This window comes from Rhinolophus ferrumequinum, chromosome 9 (genome assembly GCF_004115265.2).
Source record: "Rhinolophus ferrumequinum isolate MPI-CBG mRhiFer1 chromosome 9, mRhiFer1_v1.p, whole genome shotgun sequence".
NCBI classification, from domain to species: domain Eukaryota; kingdom Metazoa; phylum Chordata; class Mammalia; order Chiroptera; family Rhinolophidae; genus Rhinolophus; species Rhinolophus ferrumequinum.
Window position 1 is genome coordinate 83,146,738 of NC_046292.1, and position 17,018 is coordinate 83,163,755.

Here is a 17,018-nt window from a genome sequence, read left to right on the forward strand (position 1 = left end):
CAAGAATGTACGGTGGGGTAAAGACAGTCTATTCAATAAATGGTGCTGGGAAACCTGGACAGACACATGCAAAAAAGTGAAGCTGGACCACCTCCTTATACTATATACAAAAATAAATTCAAAATGGCTTAAAGACTTAAATGCAAGATCTGAAACCACAAAATTCCTATAAGAAAATATAGGAAGAAACTTTACAGACATTACCCGGAGTAAGATTGTTACTGATATATCCCCTTGCTCAAAGGAAGTAAGAGAAAAAAATAAACATGTGGGATTACATCAAATTAAAAAGTTTTTCACAGCAAAAGAAACCATCAATAAAACAAAAAGGGATCCTACTGAATGGGAAAAGATATTTGCCAATGATATATCTGATAAGGGGTTAATATCACAAATTTATAAAAAACTCACTCAACTCAACTCCAAAAAAACAACCCAATTAAAAAATGGGCAGAGGACATGAAGAGACATACATGAAAAAGTACATACAGATGGCAAACAGACATATGAAAAAAATGCTCAACCTCACTAACCATCAGAGAAATGCAAATAAAAACCACAATGAGATACCACCTCACCCCAGTCAAAATGGCTATCATCAATAAATCAACAAACAACAAGTGCTGGCGAGGATGTGGAGAAAAGGGAACCCTTGTGCACTGTTGGTGGGATTGCAGATTGGTGCAGCCACTATGGAAAACAGTATGGAGGTATCTCAAAAATCTGAAAAATGGAACTACTTTATGATCCAGCAATTCCACTCCTGGATATCTGTCTGGAGAAATCCAAAACTCTAATTCAAAAAACTTCATGCATTCCTATGTTTATTGCAGCACTATACACAATAGCTAAGACATGGAAACACCGAAATGCCCATCGGTAGATGACTGGATTAAGAAACTGTGGTGCATTTACACAATGGAGTATTATGCAGCCATAAAGAAGAAAGAAATCTTACCATTTGCAACAAGATGGATGGATCTAGAGAACATTATGTTAAGTGAAATAAGTCAGACAGAGAAAGACAAATACTATATGATCTCACTTATATGTGGAATCTAAGGAAAAGAATAAGTGAATGAACTAATCAGAAACAGTTTTGGAGACATAGAGGAAAAACAGAGAGTTGCTAGATGGAAGGGAGGGTGGGGATAAGGGGGAAGGTGAGGGGATTAGAAAACAGTCAGTAACCACAAGATGGCCACGGGGTCTTGAAAATTAATTTGGGGAATGTAATCAATAATGTTGTAAAGATTTTGTAGGGTATGCGATGGACACTTGTCTCATTTGGGAGACCACCTCAGGGATGATGTAGATGCCTGATCACTGCACTGTACACCTGAAGCTGGACAATAATTAATGTCAACTACAAATTTATATATATATATATACATACACACACACATATATATATACACATACATATATATATGCATATATGTGTCTACTTACAAGAAACAAAGTACAGCATTAGGAATAGAGGCAGTGGAAATGTAATGGCTGTGTGCGATGTCAGAGGGATAGTGGATGGGGGAGGGGGGTTCACACAGTGTGAGGGATATAAATGATAAACGTCTAAGTATTACTTTGTCTTGTGCACCTGAAACTAATCAAAATAAATAAATAAATAAATAAATAAAAAAGATTTAGTGTGCATTAAAAAAAAAAAGCTGTAGAGATGATGTCTCCAAACTTCTGTGTCTTCCTAAAGCATGATGCTGTACTTTGGGTAACGTAATAACAAAAATTAAAGATAATGTAATAGTGATGGCTTCTTTGACTGTTACATTGTCCTTCTAGGCAATTCCATCATTCTTACATTTTCGTACTTTTTTTTGGCATAGATTGAAATGATTGATGGTATAATTCCTGGGTTGTTTAAATAGCAACAATGTTTTAAGATACAGAAAAAATAAGTCCACTAAGATCCCGTAGTGTATCTTAGATTTATAAAAGTGTCCACTGGACTCATTATATTAACTCATATAAGATAGAATGAGTTTTATTCTACTTTAAAAATATATAAACAGTTTTTTCTTTGCTCTTCGGAAGAATAAAACTTCAAAAAAAGAAAGTCAAAAAATAAAATTGGGTCCAGTAGACCCTGATGATATACTGAGTATTGAGTGTTAAGGCTCTTTCAAAAGGTATTGGAAACCAGATCCCATGTATTAAAATATAGCCAGGAATGCAATAAATATGAAATAAGTATCAAGTGAGTACTGTGAAGGTTTAGAGGAATGAGAGTTTCATTAATCCATACACTAAATATTTAGCGCCCAGTATGTGGCAGGTATTGTTTTTGGAACTGAGGATAAAATGGCCTATTAGAGCTTATGTTTCAGTAGAGGACCCAAACAATAAACAAATTAATTAGCCAGTGAAAGTTTGTATAGTGATAGTGCTATAAGGAAAAAGTAGAGTAGGTAAGGAAGTGGAGAATGATTCTGTACACAGGCCAGGACACCATGAAGCAGATGCTTTCTTCTCCTTTGTAATTAGGCCCATGAGAGATGGATCAGGGAAACATGTAAGGAGTTGCCATTTGACCAGACACTGAATGAAATGAGATAGAGAACAATGTGGAGGGAGACAGACAAAACTGCAGTCATGTTTCCTGTTCTAAAAAAGAGCTTTCATCTCCTCAATTGAGTGAAACTGTCCTGTAGTGTCAGGGTTACCCAGAATGCTAATAATGCAAATACAAACAGCTCCTATTCATCAATTTCGTGTTCTGAGAGCACAAGAACATGAGCATGAGCTCAGCAAAGAGCTGTTTCTCTGCTATCCCAGCTCGGAAACCTTTCCATCTGAAGGTATAAAAAACCATGGCCGGGCCGGCCTGGTGGCTCAGGTGGTTGGAGTGCTGTGCTCCTAATGCTGAGGTCGCCCCTTCAATTCCCACATGGGCCAGTGAGCTGCGCCCTCTACAGCTAAGATTGTGAACAATGGCTCTCCCTGGAGCTGGGCCGCCGTGAGCAGCCGGAGGTCGGCATGAGCTGCCATGGGGTGCTGTGTGCTGCCATGGGCTACCATGTGCTACCATGAGCGACCGATGGCCAGTGTGAGTGGCCGGCAGCCATCGTGAGTGTCTGGCACCTCGCCAGCTGCCGTGAGCTTCTGTGAGCGGCCAATCAACAACAGGCGACTGACTGCTTCAGCCGGGGGCAGTGCAAGGCTTATAACACCAGCACGGGCCAGGGAGGTATGTCCTACACAACTGGACTGACAAACAACGGCTGGAACCAGAGTAGGGGAGCCGGGCAGGAAAAGGGGAGGAAAAAAAACAACAAAGCACATTGTCTCTGAACTTAGTTTAGGTTTCACACAACACTGCCACTGGAGCTTGCAGTCTCAATTCCCACATCTGTAACCTGGGAAAAATACCCAACTTGCAAACCTATTATAAAAATCATATGTAACGTATATCAAGTGTCTGGCACATATTAAATGTTAAATAAACAGGAGTTTTAGTGGCCACCATTATGGTTAGTTCACTTTGTAGCAGCAGAAAACTTTTTCCTTCTTCCCTTTTAAGTTCTTTGGCTGTCCTACTTAAGTTGAGATAAGACAGATTAAAAGGAGAAAAACAAATTTAATTGCATATGTATGGGAGCACTATAAAAAAATATGAGACTCAAGTGTCCAAAGCAGGTAGCTTGTATACCTTTTAGACAAGGAAATTATAATAAATTTATGAAGAATTGACTAGACAAAGGGGTTTGGTGTTGGGATAGTAAATTGATGAAGTAAGAAGGTCTGTTTATACAGCCCTCTCAGCCCTAAATTCCCTATCTCTGGTGATAGCGATGCCTTTACCCGCCTGTCACAGAAGGGCACCTTTCACGGGGAGAATTATTTCCTGCTTTCAGAGGGAGAAAGGAGACTCAGAGTGTCCTTCCTGTACCAGCTGATTCTTAAGTAACTGTAATTCACAAAGTGGCATATTGTGGAGTAGCGGATTCTGCTCTCCTTCAATTTATATCTGTCGTAGGATGTGGTAACCACGTATAAATGTTCCCACAGATTCTCCAATACCTTAGTTTCAATCTTAAGAAAATTGTTTCATAAAACACATAATAGAGTTCTAAACACATAATAGAACACATAATAGAACTCTAAACACATAATGTAGAGTTCCCATAAATGACTAAGAATTCCCTACCTGTTGCCTACCCTCAGCCTAACTTAGTGTATTACTCCCTCTGGAGTATCGTCGTGAGGGTGGAGATGCTGAATGGGTAGGCCTCTCGAGGGCATGTAGGGGTATCGGTGTAAATATGCATACGTACCCATTGTGTGACGGCAGCTGCATGAAAGCCAAAGAATTTTCTGTCTACCTTTAGCCATCCTCTAAACCTTCTAGTTGTGTTCACAAATATGAACACATTTAGACTCTTCAAATACATGAGAGACTGGCTGGGAATAGTCCCCTGGGGTGTGCAAAAGAGCTTTCAACATTGGAAAGCCATCCTGAGCCCTGGAACAGCATGGAGGACAGTGTGGGATGGCACTCTAATCTGTGTTCCTCGCACCTGAGGGGACAAGATGGCATATCTTGTCTCAGCCTGTATAACTCAGCCTTGCCCTGAGGTTCCTGGAAAATTTTCAGAGTTGTGTCTGGTTAGTCTGAAACATGATATATTCCTTAGCTGGTCAGACACCATTTCCTGACCTGCTGTCATTGAACACTTCAGATTTAGTTTTGTCAGAGAGAGAGAGAGAGAAAGAAACGATTTGGATACTATGTCTTCTCTGAAGCTTAACAGTCAGTTTTGTCATCTTAATGTCTTTTGCTCATTTTAGAAAGCAGTGAGGAAGGGAGTTGGGGGTAGGAAATAGCTATTCTAATAAATAAGGGTCTTTAAAATGTTCTATAATATAAAACTATATGAACAAAGTAGGACAAACACCGTGGTCATGAGATTTTTATAGAACATAATGACCATGGTAGATAAGTACTGAAAACTACAAAAGGCCTTAAACATAAATAAAGGAAGGAATGCCAAGAAGGAGGAATGAATGAAGGAGGGAGGGAAGGAAGAAAGCGGAAGGGAAGGGAGGAAGGGAAAAGTTGGAATGAAGGAAGTGCAGAAAAGAAGGAAGGAGAGAAAGGAATGGAAGGTGAGGAAGGGAACAAGGAAAGTAACAGAAGACGGAAAAGAGGAAGGGAAGAAGGAAAGGAAGAAAAAAAACGGAAATCTGGAGTCATAATTTAGAGATCAGAAAACGTACAGGCAGAGATTTTTTGGTGGGGTTCTCTCTGCTTTGCTTCCTATCTCAGCTTTTGTAGAATGATGCTTAATCGTGGTGCTAATGATTCTGATTGCAAGACTGCCTTTGCTGAAGAAAATCTGAATTATCAGGGTGTTCAGGCTGAGGCCATCCCCACAATGATCACAGGGTTTGTACCTTGAAGAACAGACCAGGAAATGGCCTTACATTTGAGATGCCTTCACTTTATGTTGAGCTCCAACTAATGCGGTTAGGGCTGAGTGGGAGTCCCAATCATCTTCATGGTGGCAAAAACCTAGGTGGGCCCCTCATGGCTCCTGTTTCCCAAGTATTGTCAGAAAATGGCAGCTGAGGCGGGAGTGCATGGTGGTCTAGTCCACCAGTGTTGGGAGCTGTGTGTCACATGACCAGGTAGGTGAAGGAGTAGGTGCAGGACACCACCTGGGTGTTAGGTAATACTGCTCCTGGTGGTAAAGATGTGCGTGGTGGGACAGGTGGTGATGGCAGTTATGTAGACGTGATGAGATGGGTGGAGGCCAGCTTGCTCTGAGTTGTGGCTGTTCAGTTAGATCCATTTCTTGTGCTCTTGATTCTTTTCTGTAAATGCTAGTTTCCATATGAAATCATTTCCCTTTGGCAAGAAGAACATCTTTAGCATACTTTATAGTGCAGTTCTGCTAGCTACAAATTCTCTCACTTATGCATATATGAAAATATCCTTATTTTCACTCTCATTTTTAAAGGATATTCTGCTTCCCTTCCCTGAAGTCCCCAAGCAACCATGATTTTCTTTCTGTCACATAGATCAGTATATATTTTCTACAGTTTTATGTAAATGGAAACAAATTGTACGTACTCTTTTTTTTGTCTAGCTCCTTTAATGCAGTATCATAATTTTGAGATCTGTCCACATTGTGTGTGCATCAATAGTTCATTCCTTTATATTGCTGAATAGTATTTCATTGTATGGCTATACTACAATTCATCCATTCATCTGTTGATGGGAAATTGGAAAGTTTCCATTTTTTAGCCATTACAAATAAAGCTGCCATGAGTATTTGTGTAGAAGTCGTTGCATGGGTATATGCTTTATTTTCTCTTGGGTAAATACCCAGAGTGGCTTGCTGGATCGTAGTTGAATGTTTATGATTTTATTAAACTGTTAAACTGTTTTCCAGTGTGGTTGTACCATTTACATTATTGCCAGATGTGGTAAGTAATCAGGGATACACAACTAAATAAGGCCCTACTTGCTTCCAGTCTTTCCGTCCTTCAGCTATTGCTATACACACCCACAGATTAAATTCAAAGTCATAGAACGTGGACTTGACTATGTGGGTAAGGAGAAATCCCTGAAGCTGTCCTAGAAGTGGGCTCAGAATTGTTTGGCAGAGAATTCTGAGGCCCGGCGCGCTTTGAACATAGTCTGGAGGGGGAAGCTGTGGCCATAGGCAGGCATTCCCTTGGCTCAGAGGATTTTTCTCCCCTGTGTGGAGGGGTATAGCCTAAGGATGACCAGAGTGGGGCCCTCTAACGTAGGAAGTTCAGGAGTGTATCCCCTTGGCAGGTCAAAGGGCAGGACTATTCCTCTGTCTTCTAATCTGTGCAAATTCTAACCATTTAAAAACCCATCGTAAGTCCTCACTCCTACTATATCTTCCATCATTGTAGCAGTCTGTGTATCTCCTTCTTCTCAGTTGTTTTCTGTTTGCCTTTGTTTGTATTTCTGACTTTCCCAATTTGTCTATAAGCTTTTGAGTCAACCACTCTATCCCTTCTTTCTTCATATGTCTGACTAAGTATTATGTACACAATAGCTGTTCAAAGATGCTGATTAAATGAATGAAGTACTGCATGTCGTTAGCTGGTTTTTCTTAGTTCCTGGGTTATGGTGTTAGACTTGAGAAATTATCCAGCATGCTTTTGCATTTACATATACAGAACCTAGTGTGTAGCGATTAATTCATTACCCACGCTCTGCTCTACCGTTGTTTGCTAAGTGTTCATCCTTAGTTAACTAACACTACCCAAACCTGTACTTACATTTTACTAATCCAGGGTAAATTTTGATTAGTTTTTCTGATCTCATAGTCTTTTTAGATTATATCCTTAATAACTGTATTAGATAATCCAGAAGTCAGGTTTCTGATTTTCCCAGCATTGGCTTTGTTTCTGTCATACAGGACACTAGAGACCCTGTCCGTGACCATTTCCCAAGTGTCCCATCTCAGTGTGTCAGCGTATGCTGATCCTTCTCCCCTAAAAGCCCTCTTTCCTTCATCCAGACGATGCCCTAGAGTTTTTCAGCAGCAACAGCAGCAGCCGCTTTTCTCAGAGGGCTTCTCTTTTTAAGTAATCTAAATTAAATTTCTTATCTCTGTGTTCTTTTTGTTTGTCTGTTTGGGTATACAACGTAATGATTTGATGTTTTTATTTATTGCGAATTGATCACGGTAAGTCCTGTTACATAGTTACAAATGTTTTTTTCTTGTGATGAAAACTTTTAAGACCTACTCTTAGCAACTTTCAAATACACAACACAGTATTAATTGTAATCCCCCTACTGTACGTCTCCGTGACTTACTTATTTTATAACTCGAAGTTTGTACCTTTCAGCCACCTTCACCGGTTTCCCCCAACCCCTTCTGCCTCTGGCAACCACCAATCTATCCTCTGTATCTGAGTTTGTGTTTATTTTGGGGGGCTTTTTTGTTGTTTTCGGGTTTTGGTTGTTTTTAGATCCCACATATAAGTAAGATCTATGGTATTTATCTTTCTGTTTCTTATTTATTCGCTTAGCATAATGCCCTCTAGGTCCATCCATATTGTCACAAATGGCGAGATTTCCTTCATTTTATGGCTGAATATTTCCTTCCTCTGTGTTCTTATAGCATATCCCTATAAATCTCTCTCATCGTATTTAAGACACTAGGTAATTATGGATTTACTTCTCTGTTAACTTACATGAAGATAACGACCATGTCTCCTTTGACTTTGTAGCTCAGCATCTAACATGGTGTTGGCACAGAGTAATGTTCAGATAATTGGTTAATGAATCAGTAAATTAATGACTGAAAGAATGGAATGTCCCTTCTCATTGAGCTCTTTTCTTTTCTGCTCTTCTTCCACTGTGAGTACATTTCTGCGAGATGATAGAAATAATACAAGCTTTCTGACCTTTAATTAGAGTGTTCTTTGATCACATATGTTGGAAAATGGACTTTGAACCTTAGTAAAACAAACTGAAAAAGTTTAAACATTTGTGGGTGGGTGTGGCAATGAAAGAGATTTCATTGGTATTTGTTATGAAGGTGGGTACATCAGTGAGGTTAACATATTTTGCTCAGAATGAGAGATCTAGACAGATCTGCTCTATTGTAATGGCAACAAAAATCACTTCTGTCACACTGAGATGTTAGGTAACTGACCTTTCTCAAGTCTGGAGGTGTCCTGAGATGCCCTTCATAGAAAGCAAAGATGAAAACACTATTTAAAAACTTCCAAGCTTTGTTTAATTTAGCCCAGATACTTTTTATAGAGATATTGTGAAAGAAAAAAGTTCCTAATACATTGGCCAGCAGTAGTAGGTACTAATAAATGTTAGTCTCTAATCTTCATCCTCCTTCCTAAAGTTCCCAAAGACCTAAGTTTCCTTGAAATTTCTCTTAAGATCAAAGTCACGAATAAGGAATAGTGTGTGCCAGTCACCGAACATGTGGATCTTCTCTTCAGATGCCAGTAAATTAATTCTCCTCTTTGGCACTTAGACTTTCTTTGAGAATGGGATGCGTTTGACTGCCGTCCTGTTGATTATAGAGAATGTTCTGTGAACTTCTTAGGCTCCATGGGCCCGAAATCCTCATCAAAGATTGCTGTCCTAGGAACACTGGGGAGTGCCCTGCCCCTTGTTTGCTTTGCTTGAAGGGGTGTTCTAGACCTTTGTACAGGGGTAGGGAACATCTTAGTAGGTATTTGGAGCTGTATAGTAGCAGACCAGCATGAATAGGAGCTAAATCAAGAGCCAGAAGCCCCTTTATCAACCTTAAGATTGTTGGCAGAGATTCTTTGATCCCAATCTGAATTCAATTAAAGTGGCAATAATAACATGTACCCCAGCACACTCTTTACTGTAATATTAAATAGATGTTAATGTATTTTTTAGAAATTTTGAAAACAAAATATAAAGGTAATGGAAAAAATAGCTGTAATGCTTAATTTCCTTATTTGAAAAACAAGTCCCCTTTAAGGTCAGCTTTGTGATACAATTCAACTGAATTTTCATTAAATACTTACATTTTGCCTTGCAGGAATAGACTTTCCCTGTTGCTTGCACACAACTCCTGTTAACTGCAACAATGGAAGTTGCTTATGGAAATGCTTATACCTCTAAGCATTTTAGAGGGAAATGGAATTCAGGTCAATAACCCTTCAGTGGTTAAATGTACCGACCCTGTTTTCTCAGGACTACTTTTGCCTAAGGAAATGAAAGAGGAATTGTTTCCTTCCAAATCTTTACAGGCTGGGAGAGGTGAGGCTACATTTACTGGTTCACGTTCCTTAAGTCTTTGCAGTCCAAGTCCTTGAAGCTAGGACCCCTGGGGAGTCTGTCAACTCAACATTGTTGATAGTAGTTTAAGTTTCCCAAAAAAACCCACCTAAATCATTTTTTTCTTTAACTTTTCAGGAGCATCTAAAGGCCTTTGACGATGAAGTCAATGCTTTTTTGGACAACATGTTTGGACCTCGAGGTGAGTAAGCTCCTCGAGAACCTAATATGGAAGGAACATTGCATTTAGTTATAGAAAAGGATGATATCACTTTTGGTGTCTTGAAAATAGTATATGGTACCTAACATTTAGAGACTTCACATCCCTCACCTTTGCTAGCCTTCTCGCAGAACACCCAGAATGCCCCATTTCTCCTGCTCAGCCTCCTGGGACTCAGGTTCTGGGAGCAGGAAGCAGGAATAGAATGCAGTGCCATACTTCCCTTTGGTGTCATGTCTCTCCAGCTACCAAAGTTACCAAAAACTGGCTACCAAAGTAGGTGGTGGCTTTCCATCTGAATGTATACTGCTGCTGCTCCTCTCGCCAACACCCATTCACCCTCGACCTTCCTCACATGCACAGTCGTATGTAGTCTTTCTGCCCTTATGTGTCTCGACAAATTATCTTTAAAGAGGTGTGAGCTGTCCCTACCGGAGCCATTAGGTTGAGCTCCTAAATTCTCGGTCAGTGAGTCTCTTGATCATTCCTCCACCACCAGTCACTTAGATTACTGCTATGTGCCAATTGATTCAATGTCTAATTCATATATATTTAATGACTCTTTCCTCTCAACTCAGTACTTCCGTGTTTCCCCGAAAATAAGACCTAGCCGGACAATCAACTCTAATGCGTCTTTTGAAGCAAACATTAATATAAGACCTGGTATTATATTATATTTATTATTTATATTATATTATATTATATTATATTATATTATATTATATTATTATATATTATGTTATAAGACCCGGTCTTATATTATAGTAAAATAAGACCGGGTCTTATATTAATTTTTGCTCCAAAAGATGCATTAGAGCTGATTGTCCGGCTAGGTCATATTTTTGGGGAAACACGGTAAGAGGTTATAAGTTATCCTAACTAGTCTCCCCTCTTCCAATCATTTATTAAGTGCTAGCTAAAATAATACTTTAAAAGCCTAAATCATAGTCTGTGGTACTCTAGCTAAACACTCATCTGTGTCTTCCCAGTGCCCTCAGGATAAAACCCAAATTGTGTACCACGACCCACATAGTCTTGTATTATTCAGCCCTGGTACTTCTCCAGCAGTCAGTGACAGTCTTCCCCACTCACTTTGACATCTGATATCTTTTACTTCCTCAAATACCATGTTTCCCTGAAAATAAGACCAGGTCTTATATTAATTTTTGCTCAAAAAGATGCATTAGGGCGTATTTTTTCATGTACAACAATCTAGCTTTATTCAAATACAGTCATGTCATCTTTTTCTGGAACATCGTCATAACGTACTAAATGCATTCGTCTGGCTGACGATCTTAACTGGGGCTTATTTTCGGGGTAGGTCTTATTTTCGGAGAAACACAGTATATAAAATTCTTCCATGTGCTGAGCCTGGAATTCCTCCCCACTATTTCCTACTCCATCCCCCAATACAGTGAGCTCCTTCTTATACTTCAGGTATCAGCTCAGATGTTACCTTCTCAGGTGGGCTTTCTCTAGCAAAGATGTCAGGGAATTTGCCCCTCTAAAGTAGCCCCCTTATTATTCTTTGTTTCAGCCTCTCTTTTTTTCCTTCATATACTTTCCTATTATGAAGAGCTCTTCTCCCATGAGGGCAGGAACCATGACTATATCTCCAGGGCTTATTACAGTTCCAGAAACAGGTTAGGCACTGTATATTTTGCAAATAAATGAATACATTCTAAGCAATATGTTTTGTTTCATTTGAGCCTTGAATGTTCACAAAACTGTGAAAAATATACAAGTTATTTCCTTAGCACTCTTGGGTGGGGGGAGGAGGGAAATGAGGTTTTCGTTTTTCCTCAAGATCTTTAAACAGAATAATCACTTAGAGATTATTTAGACCACTCTCCATTTTCTGTACAGGCTCCATAAACTATTCTAAGTCATTCTAAGTGAATGACTATTTATATAATTTTAATAAAATATTCTGTGATTCAGCAGAGCTTTTTGAAAAATAGTTTCATGTAGTCTTTGGCTTTTTTTTTTTTTTTCCTTTTTATCCTTGTGGTGATCCTGGGGGATAGGCCGAGTGGGATACCTGTATCTCGTAACCACTTCATTTCATATGATCGCTGCCTTCCAGTTCCAGCAGGCAGTGTTGTAACACCCTAACTTGGGCATGGAGGGAGTTTTGGTGACTGTGGCTTTCTGCTTGGCACTTCCACTGGAGAGTTAAGTAGCAGTCTCTCTGAGCCAGCTTCACACTAAACTTTGCCATCGGTAACATCACCATGATCTGGAATAACGTGGACATGGGATCAATTAAGGATATGATTGCAGTTGTTTACTCAGCTTTGGCCATTTTTATGGATGTCTCCTTTGTAGCAAAGAGACTGTAAGATGGATAATTGACAGCTGGACTAGGTGACCTCCACAGTGACAGACAGTCTGGCATGTAGGCCATCATGAATCCTTGTCCCCTTCCTAAAAGTGGCTCAAGCTTAAGTTGGCTGGCAGCCCCCTAGTCAGCTTCCCGATGTGCCCAAGCCTTTTCTGATTTTACCTCTCCCATATTAATACCATCAGGGGATGTTGTTCTGGGCGAATACCTGACACAGATGCAGAGCTAACACTTCTCAAGTCCCAGAGACAATAATCTTGTTGCAAGTATTTGTTCCTGTCTTTTGGTTAGAATCGTTATGATCCTCCCTAACAATTGTAGCAAATATTTACGGGACCATGACATAAGGGAAAAAAACCCTTGAGGCGCTCTACTAGTTCTAAGTGAGAGTAGAAATGTAAGGCCTACTCTCTGTCCCATGGAGCTTATACTATAGTTGGGAAGGTAAAACTAGCACATGAAACAATTGGACAGCCATGAAGTTAACCATGTATATTAGCTTCCTAGGGCTGCAGTAACCAAGTACCACAAACCGCCTGGCTTAAAATAACAGCAATTTATTCTCAGTTTTCGAGGCTACAAGTTTGAAATCAAGGTGCTGCCAGGGCTCTGCTCCCTTGAGGTTCTAGGGAAGACTGTTCCATGCCTTTCTAACTTCTGGTAGTTTCCAGTAATCTTTGACACCCTTTGGTTTATAGATGCATCCCTCCAATCTCTGCCTCTGTCTTCACATAACGTTCTCTTGGTGTCCCTGAATCCAAATCTCCTTCTTATGAGGGCACCAGCCACCTGGGTCGGGCCCACCCTAACCCACATGGCCTCATCTTAACTTAATTACATCTGCAAAGACCCTATTTCCAAATAAAGTCACAGTCATAGGTACCGGAAGTTAGGACTTGAACGTCTCTTTTGGGGAACACAGTTCAACCCATAGCAGCATGACAGGAGGTAGAGTAGCAGTTTAGTACAAGTTACTTGACTTTTTTTACACCTCGTGGTTCAGTTTTTCTCAAACATAAACTGGGGATAATATCACCTGTATGTCTATTACTCTGACTATGGTGATGGCATCACAGGTATTTGCATGTGTCCAAAATTATCACTGTACACATTAAGTAAGTGATTCTGTGTATCAATTACACCTCAATAAAGCTGTTAAAAATCATACGACCCATATAATAAAATTGCTTTGAGAGTTAATACATGTAAAGGGCTTTGGAACAGTGTGTGGCACAGAATCAGTGATCAGTGAATGTTAGTTATAATAACTGACTCTGGGTGGTGAACACACAGTGTGACTTATGGATGATGTGATACAGAATTGCACACCTGAAATCTATGTAATTGTGCTGGCAATTGTCACCTCAATAAATTAAAAATAAATTAAAAAAAAAAAAAGAATATTATAGCTCTAATAACATCAATTGTAAAATGATCATTATTTTGTTATGCTGATGAGGAGCCCTAGTTAGGAAAGAGCAGTAGGCAGTGGCTCCCTTCAGAAGGCAGGGCCTTTACCTGGGCATGAAAGGATGAGTGAGATTTCAATAAGGAGGTAAACATTAGGAAGTGGCCCAGAGTACAAACTTTCATGACGGATAATTACGAGCTAGTTGTATGAAAGGTAGTATCTTAGTCACATGAATGTTCCTTTCTTACCTTTCTTGTCTCTATCACAAAGTGGGAGAAGTTTACAGAAGAAGGGATGGGACAGAGCTTGAGAAGACCCTTTTCTTAGAAATAGCGCTTGGTAGGTGGAGTGGTTTAAAGAGAGGCTGGGGGTCGATGGGGTAGAATAGAGCAGAAAGAGCGGCAGCCTGGAACCACAGAGCTCAAGAAAAGGGCTTTATCTTCCGGAGGAACCAGCTCTCACAACTCTATTTATGGAGATTAAACACAGCATGCAGTTGTTATAATTCTAGGCCAAATCATTACCTTTATTTAAACAACAACAAAAGAAAGCAAAATAGAGAACAAAAATCATTTTGCGCCTACAGTTATTTTCAGGTGTTACTAATTATATACAAATTGATTATGTGTGTTTTATTTACGTTTTTAAATTTTCACTGTCCAGAGTAAGGGACACTTGATGTGTCTAGGTTCTGGCCTCCTGGCTGTTTGTACTTGTAGTCCTTGGGCAGGTTTGGGTCCTTGGCTTTACTTTCTGCTCTCAGTTCTGAATCATCAGCTCCAAGGCTTTGCCTCCACGGTCTTCAGCTCTCATGCATGCCATGCTGAAATCCCATTGCTCTGTTGGGATCAGCTGAACTCTAAGCCCATTCCTGATTTACTGCACAATGATCCCAGGCAAATTCCAGGGAGTGTGGGTTTTAGGAATTAGGTTACAGTATTAATCTGCTTTCTATCCTGTCTCCGTGAAACTTCTTCACAGGAAGCAGCAGCAAGGTATGATGGCCGGGAGTCAGATGTGAATTCAAATCCTGACTCTGCAGCCGACTGTTCTGTGGCCTTTTGCAAGTTACTAAAGTTTTGTGAGCAGTTTTTTTCATCCATAAGATGGCATAAGATACTTACTTCATAGTTACTGAGTTAGAGCAAATAAATATAGTAATTATTCCAAAGTAGACATTCAAGAACTATTACTTTCCATCTTCATTACCTTTTCCTGTCATTCCATGTTCAGTTTAAGCTGTTTGCTCCATGACACCTTCTTTAACCATTGCAGCCCCCACTGATTTCTTCTTCCAAATGATAATCCAAATCTAGCTTCCTTAATGCTGTGTACTATGTTCCCTATTGTATTTCGTATGTACAAATAAAATATATGTGCCAGTATCTTATAACATACAGAAGTGTTACTCTTCAGGATTCCCACGGTATGTGTTTCTTTTCAGATTCTCGAGTCAGAGGATGGTTCATGTTGGACTCCTACCTTCCTACATTTTTTCTTACTGTCTTGTATCTACTTTCAATATGGCTGGGTAACAAATATATGAAGAACAGACATGCCCTTTCCCTGAAGGGAATCCTCACCTTGTATAATCTTGGAATCACACTCCTCTCCATGTATATGCTGGCAGAGGTAAGTGTTTATGTAGCTAAGCTAGAGTCTATAATTGAGAGATTTTTAAAAGCAATTAAAACTATCCAAGGTTGTTATCAGTTCTGTTCTTTAAGATCCCAAGAACTTGTTCCAGCATTTGATATTATTCCTTCCAAAAGCCCTAGAAGTCTTTGTTTCTAATTTGAATTTTTCTTATCCTAATTTAGGCCTATTTCTTTAGGCTTGATCTTTCATTGTAATTTAAAATCACAATTTAGGTCTGAATGGGCCTTTAAAGTTCATATGTTATAATTTTATCCTCTTATATTTGCATAAAAACAGAAACATAAATCAATGGAACCAAATAGAGAGTCCAGAAATAAATCCATGCCTATATGGTCATTTAATCTATGACAGAGGAAGCAAAATTTACATTGGGGTAAAGATAGTCTCTTTAATAAATGGTGCTGGGAAAACTGGACAAATACATGCAAAAAAATGAAACTGGACCACCTTCTGATGCTACATACAAGAATGGATTTCAAAATGGATTTAAAGACTTAAATGTAAGACCCGAAACCATAAAACTCCTGGAAGAAAATATAGGAAGTTAACTCTCAGACATTACTCTTTGTGACAATTTTACTGATATATCCGCCTCGGGCAAGGGAAACAAAAGAAAAAATAAACAAATGGCACTACATCCGTTCCTTTCACAGCAAAGGAAGCCATCAACAAAACAGAAAGCCATCCTACTGAATGGGAGAAGATATTTGCCAATGATACATCTGATAAGGGGTTAATGTTCAAAATACATAAAAATCTCATACAACTCAATGTCAAAAAAAAATCCAATTAAAAAATGGGCAGAAGACCTGAACAGACATTTCTCCAAAGAGGACATGCAGATGGCGAATAGACATATGAAAAGATGCTCAATGTCCCTAATCATTAGAGAAATGCAAATAAAAACCACAATGAGATATCACCTCACTCCTGTCAGCAAGACTCATCGAAAAAACAACAAACATCAAGCGTTGGCGAGGATGTGGAGAAAAGGAAACTCTTGTGCACTGTTGGTGGAAATGCAAATTGGTGCAGCCATGATGGAAAACAGAATGGAGGTTCCTCAAAAAATTAAAAATAGAATTACCTTATGACCCAGCAATTCCACTCCTGGGTATTTACCCAAAGAAATCCAAAACACTAATTCAAAATATATAGGCACCACTGTGTTTACTGTAGCACTATTCACCATAGCCAAGATATGGAAACAACCAAAATGCCTATCAGTAGACAACTGGATAAAGAAATTGTGGTACATTTATACAATGGAGTATTACTCTGCCATAAAAAAGAATGAAATCTTAACATTTGTAAAAACATAGATGGACCTAGAGGGTATTATGCTAAGTGAAATGTCAGACTGAGAAAGATAAATACCACATGATCTCACTTATATGTGGAATCTAAAGAACAGAATAAACAAGCAAACAAAAGAATAGACTCATATATAAAAAGAAACAAACTGATGGTTGCTAGATGGGAGGGGCGTTGGGTGTGGGTGAGAAGAAGAAGGGATTAGGAAGTACAAATTGGTAGTGATAAAATAGTCATGGGGACGTGAAATATAGTATGGGGGCTATAGTCAATAATGTAATAAAGACTA

General features: G+C 39.3%; 1 protein-coding gene across 2 annotated transcripts in view; it reads left to right on the plus strand.

The window, feature by feature from the left end:
* The window catches only part of ELOVL2 (ELOVL fatty acid elongase 2), an 89,443-nt gene that overhangs the window by 54,792 nt on the left and 17,633 nt on the right, over nucleotides 1–17,018 (plus strand). Inside the window, exons 1-3 of one of the 2 annotated variants that reach the window (XM_033115496.1) lie at nucleotides 9,743–9,763; nucleotides 9,920–9,983; nucleotides 15,201–15,388. In XM_033115496.1, coding sequence (XP_032971387.1) covers nucleotides 9,968–9,983; nucleotides 15,201–15,388 — 204 coding nt within the window. In that variant the 5' untranslated portion in view covers nucleotides 9,743–9,763; nucleotides 9,920–9,967. Of the gene's footprint in view, nucleotides 1–9,742; nucleotides 9,764–9,919; nucleotides 9,984–15,200; nucleotides 15,389–17,018 lie in introns of those variants that run through there. The other variant, XM_033115495.1, reaches the window with a different exon arrangement.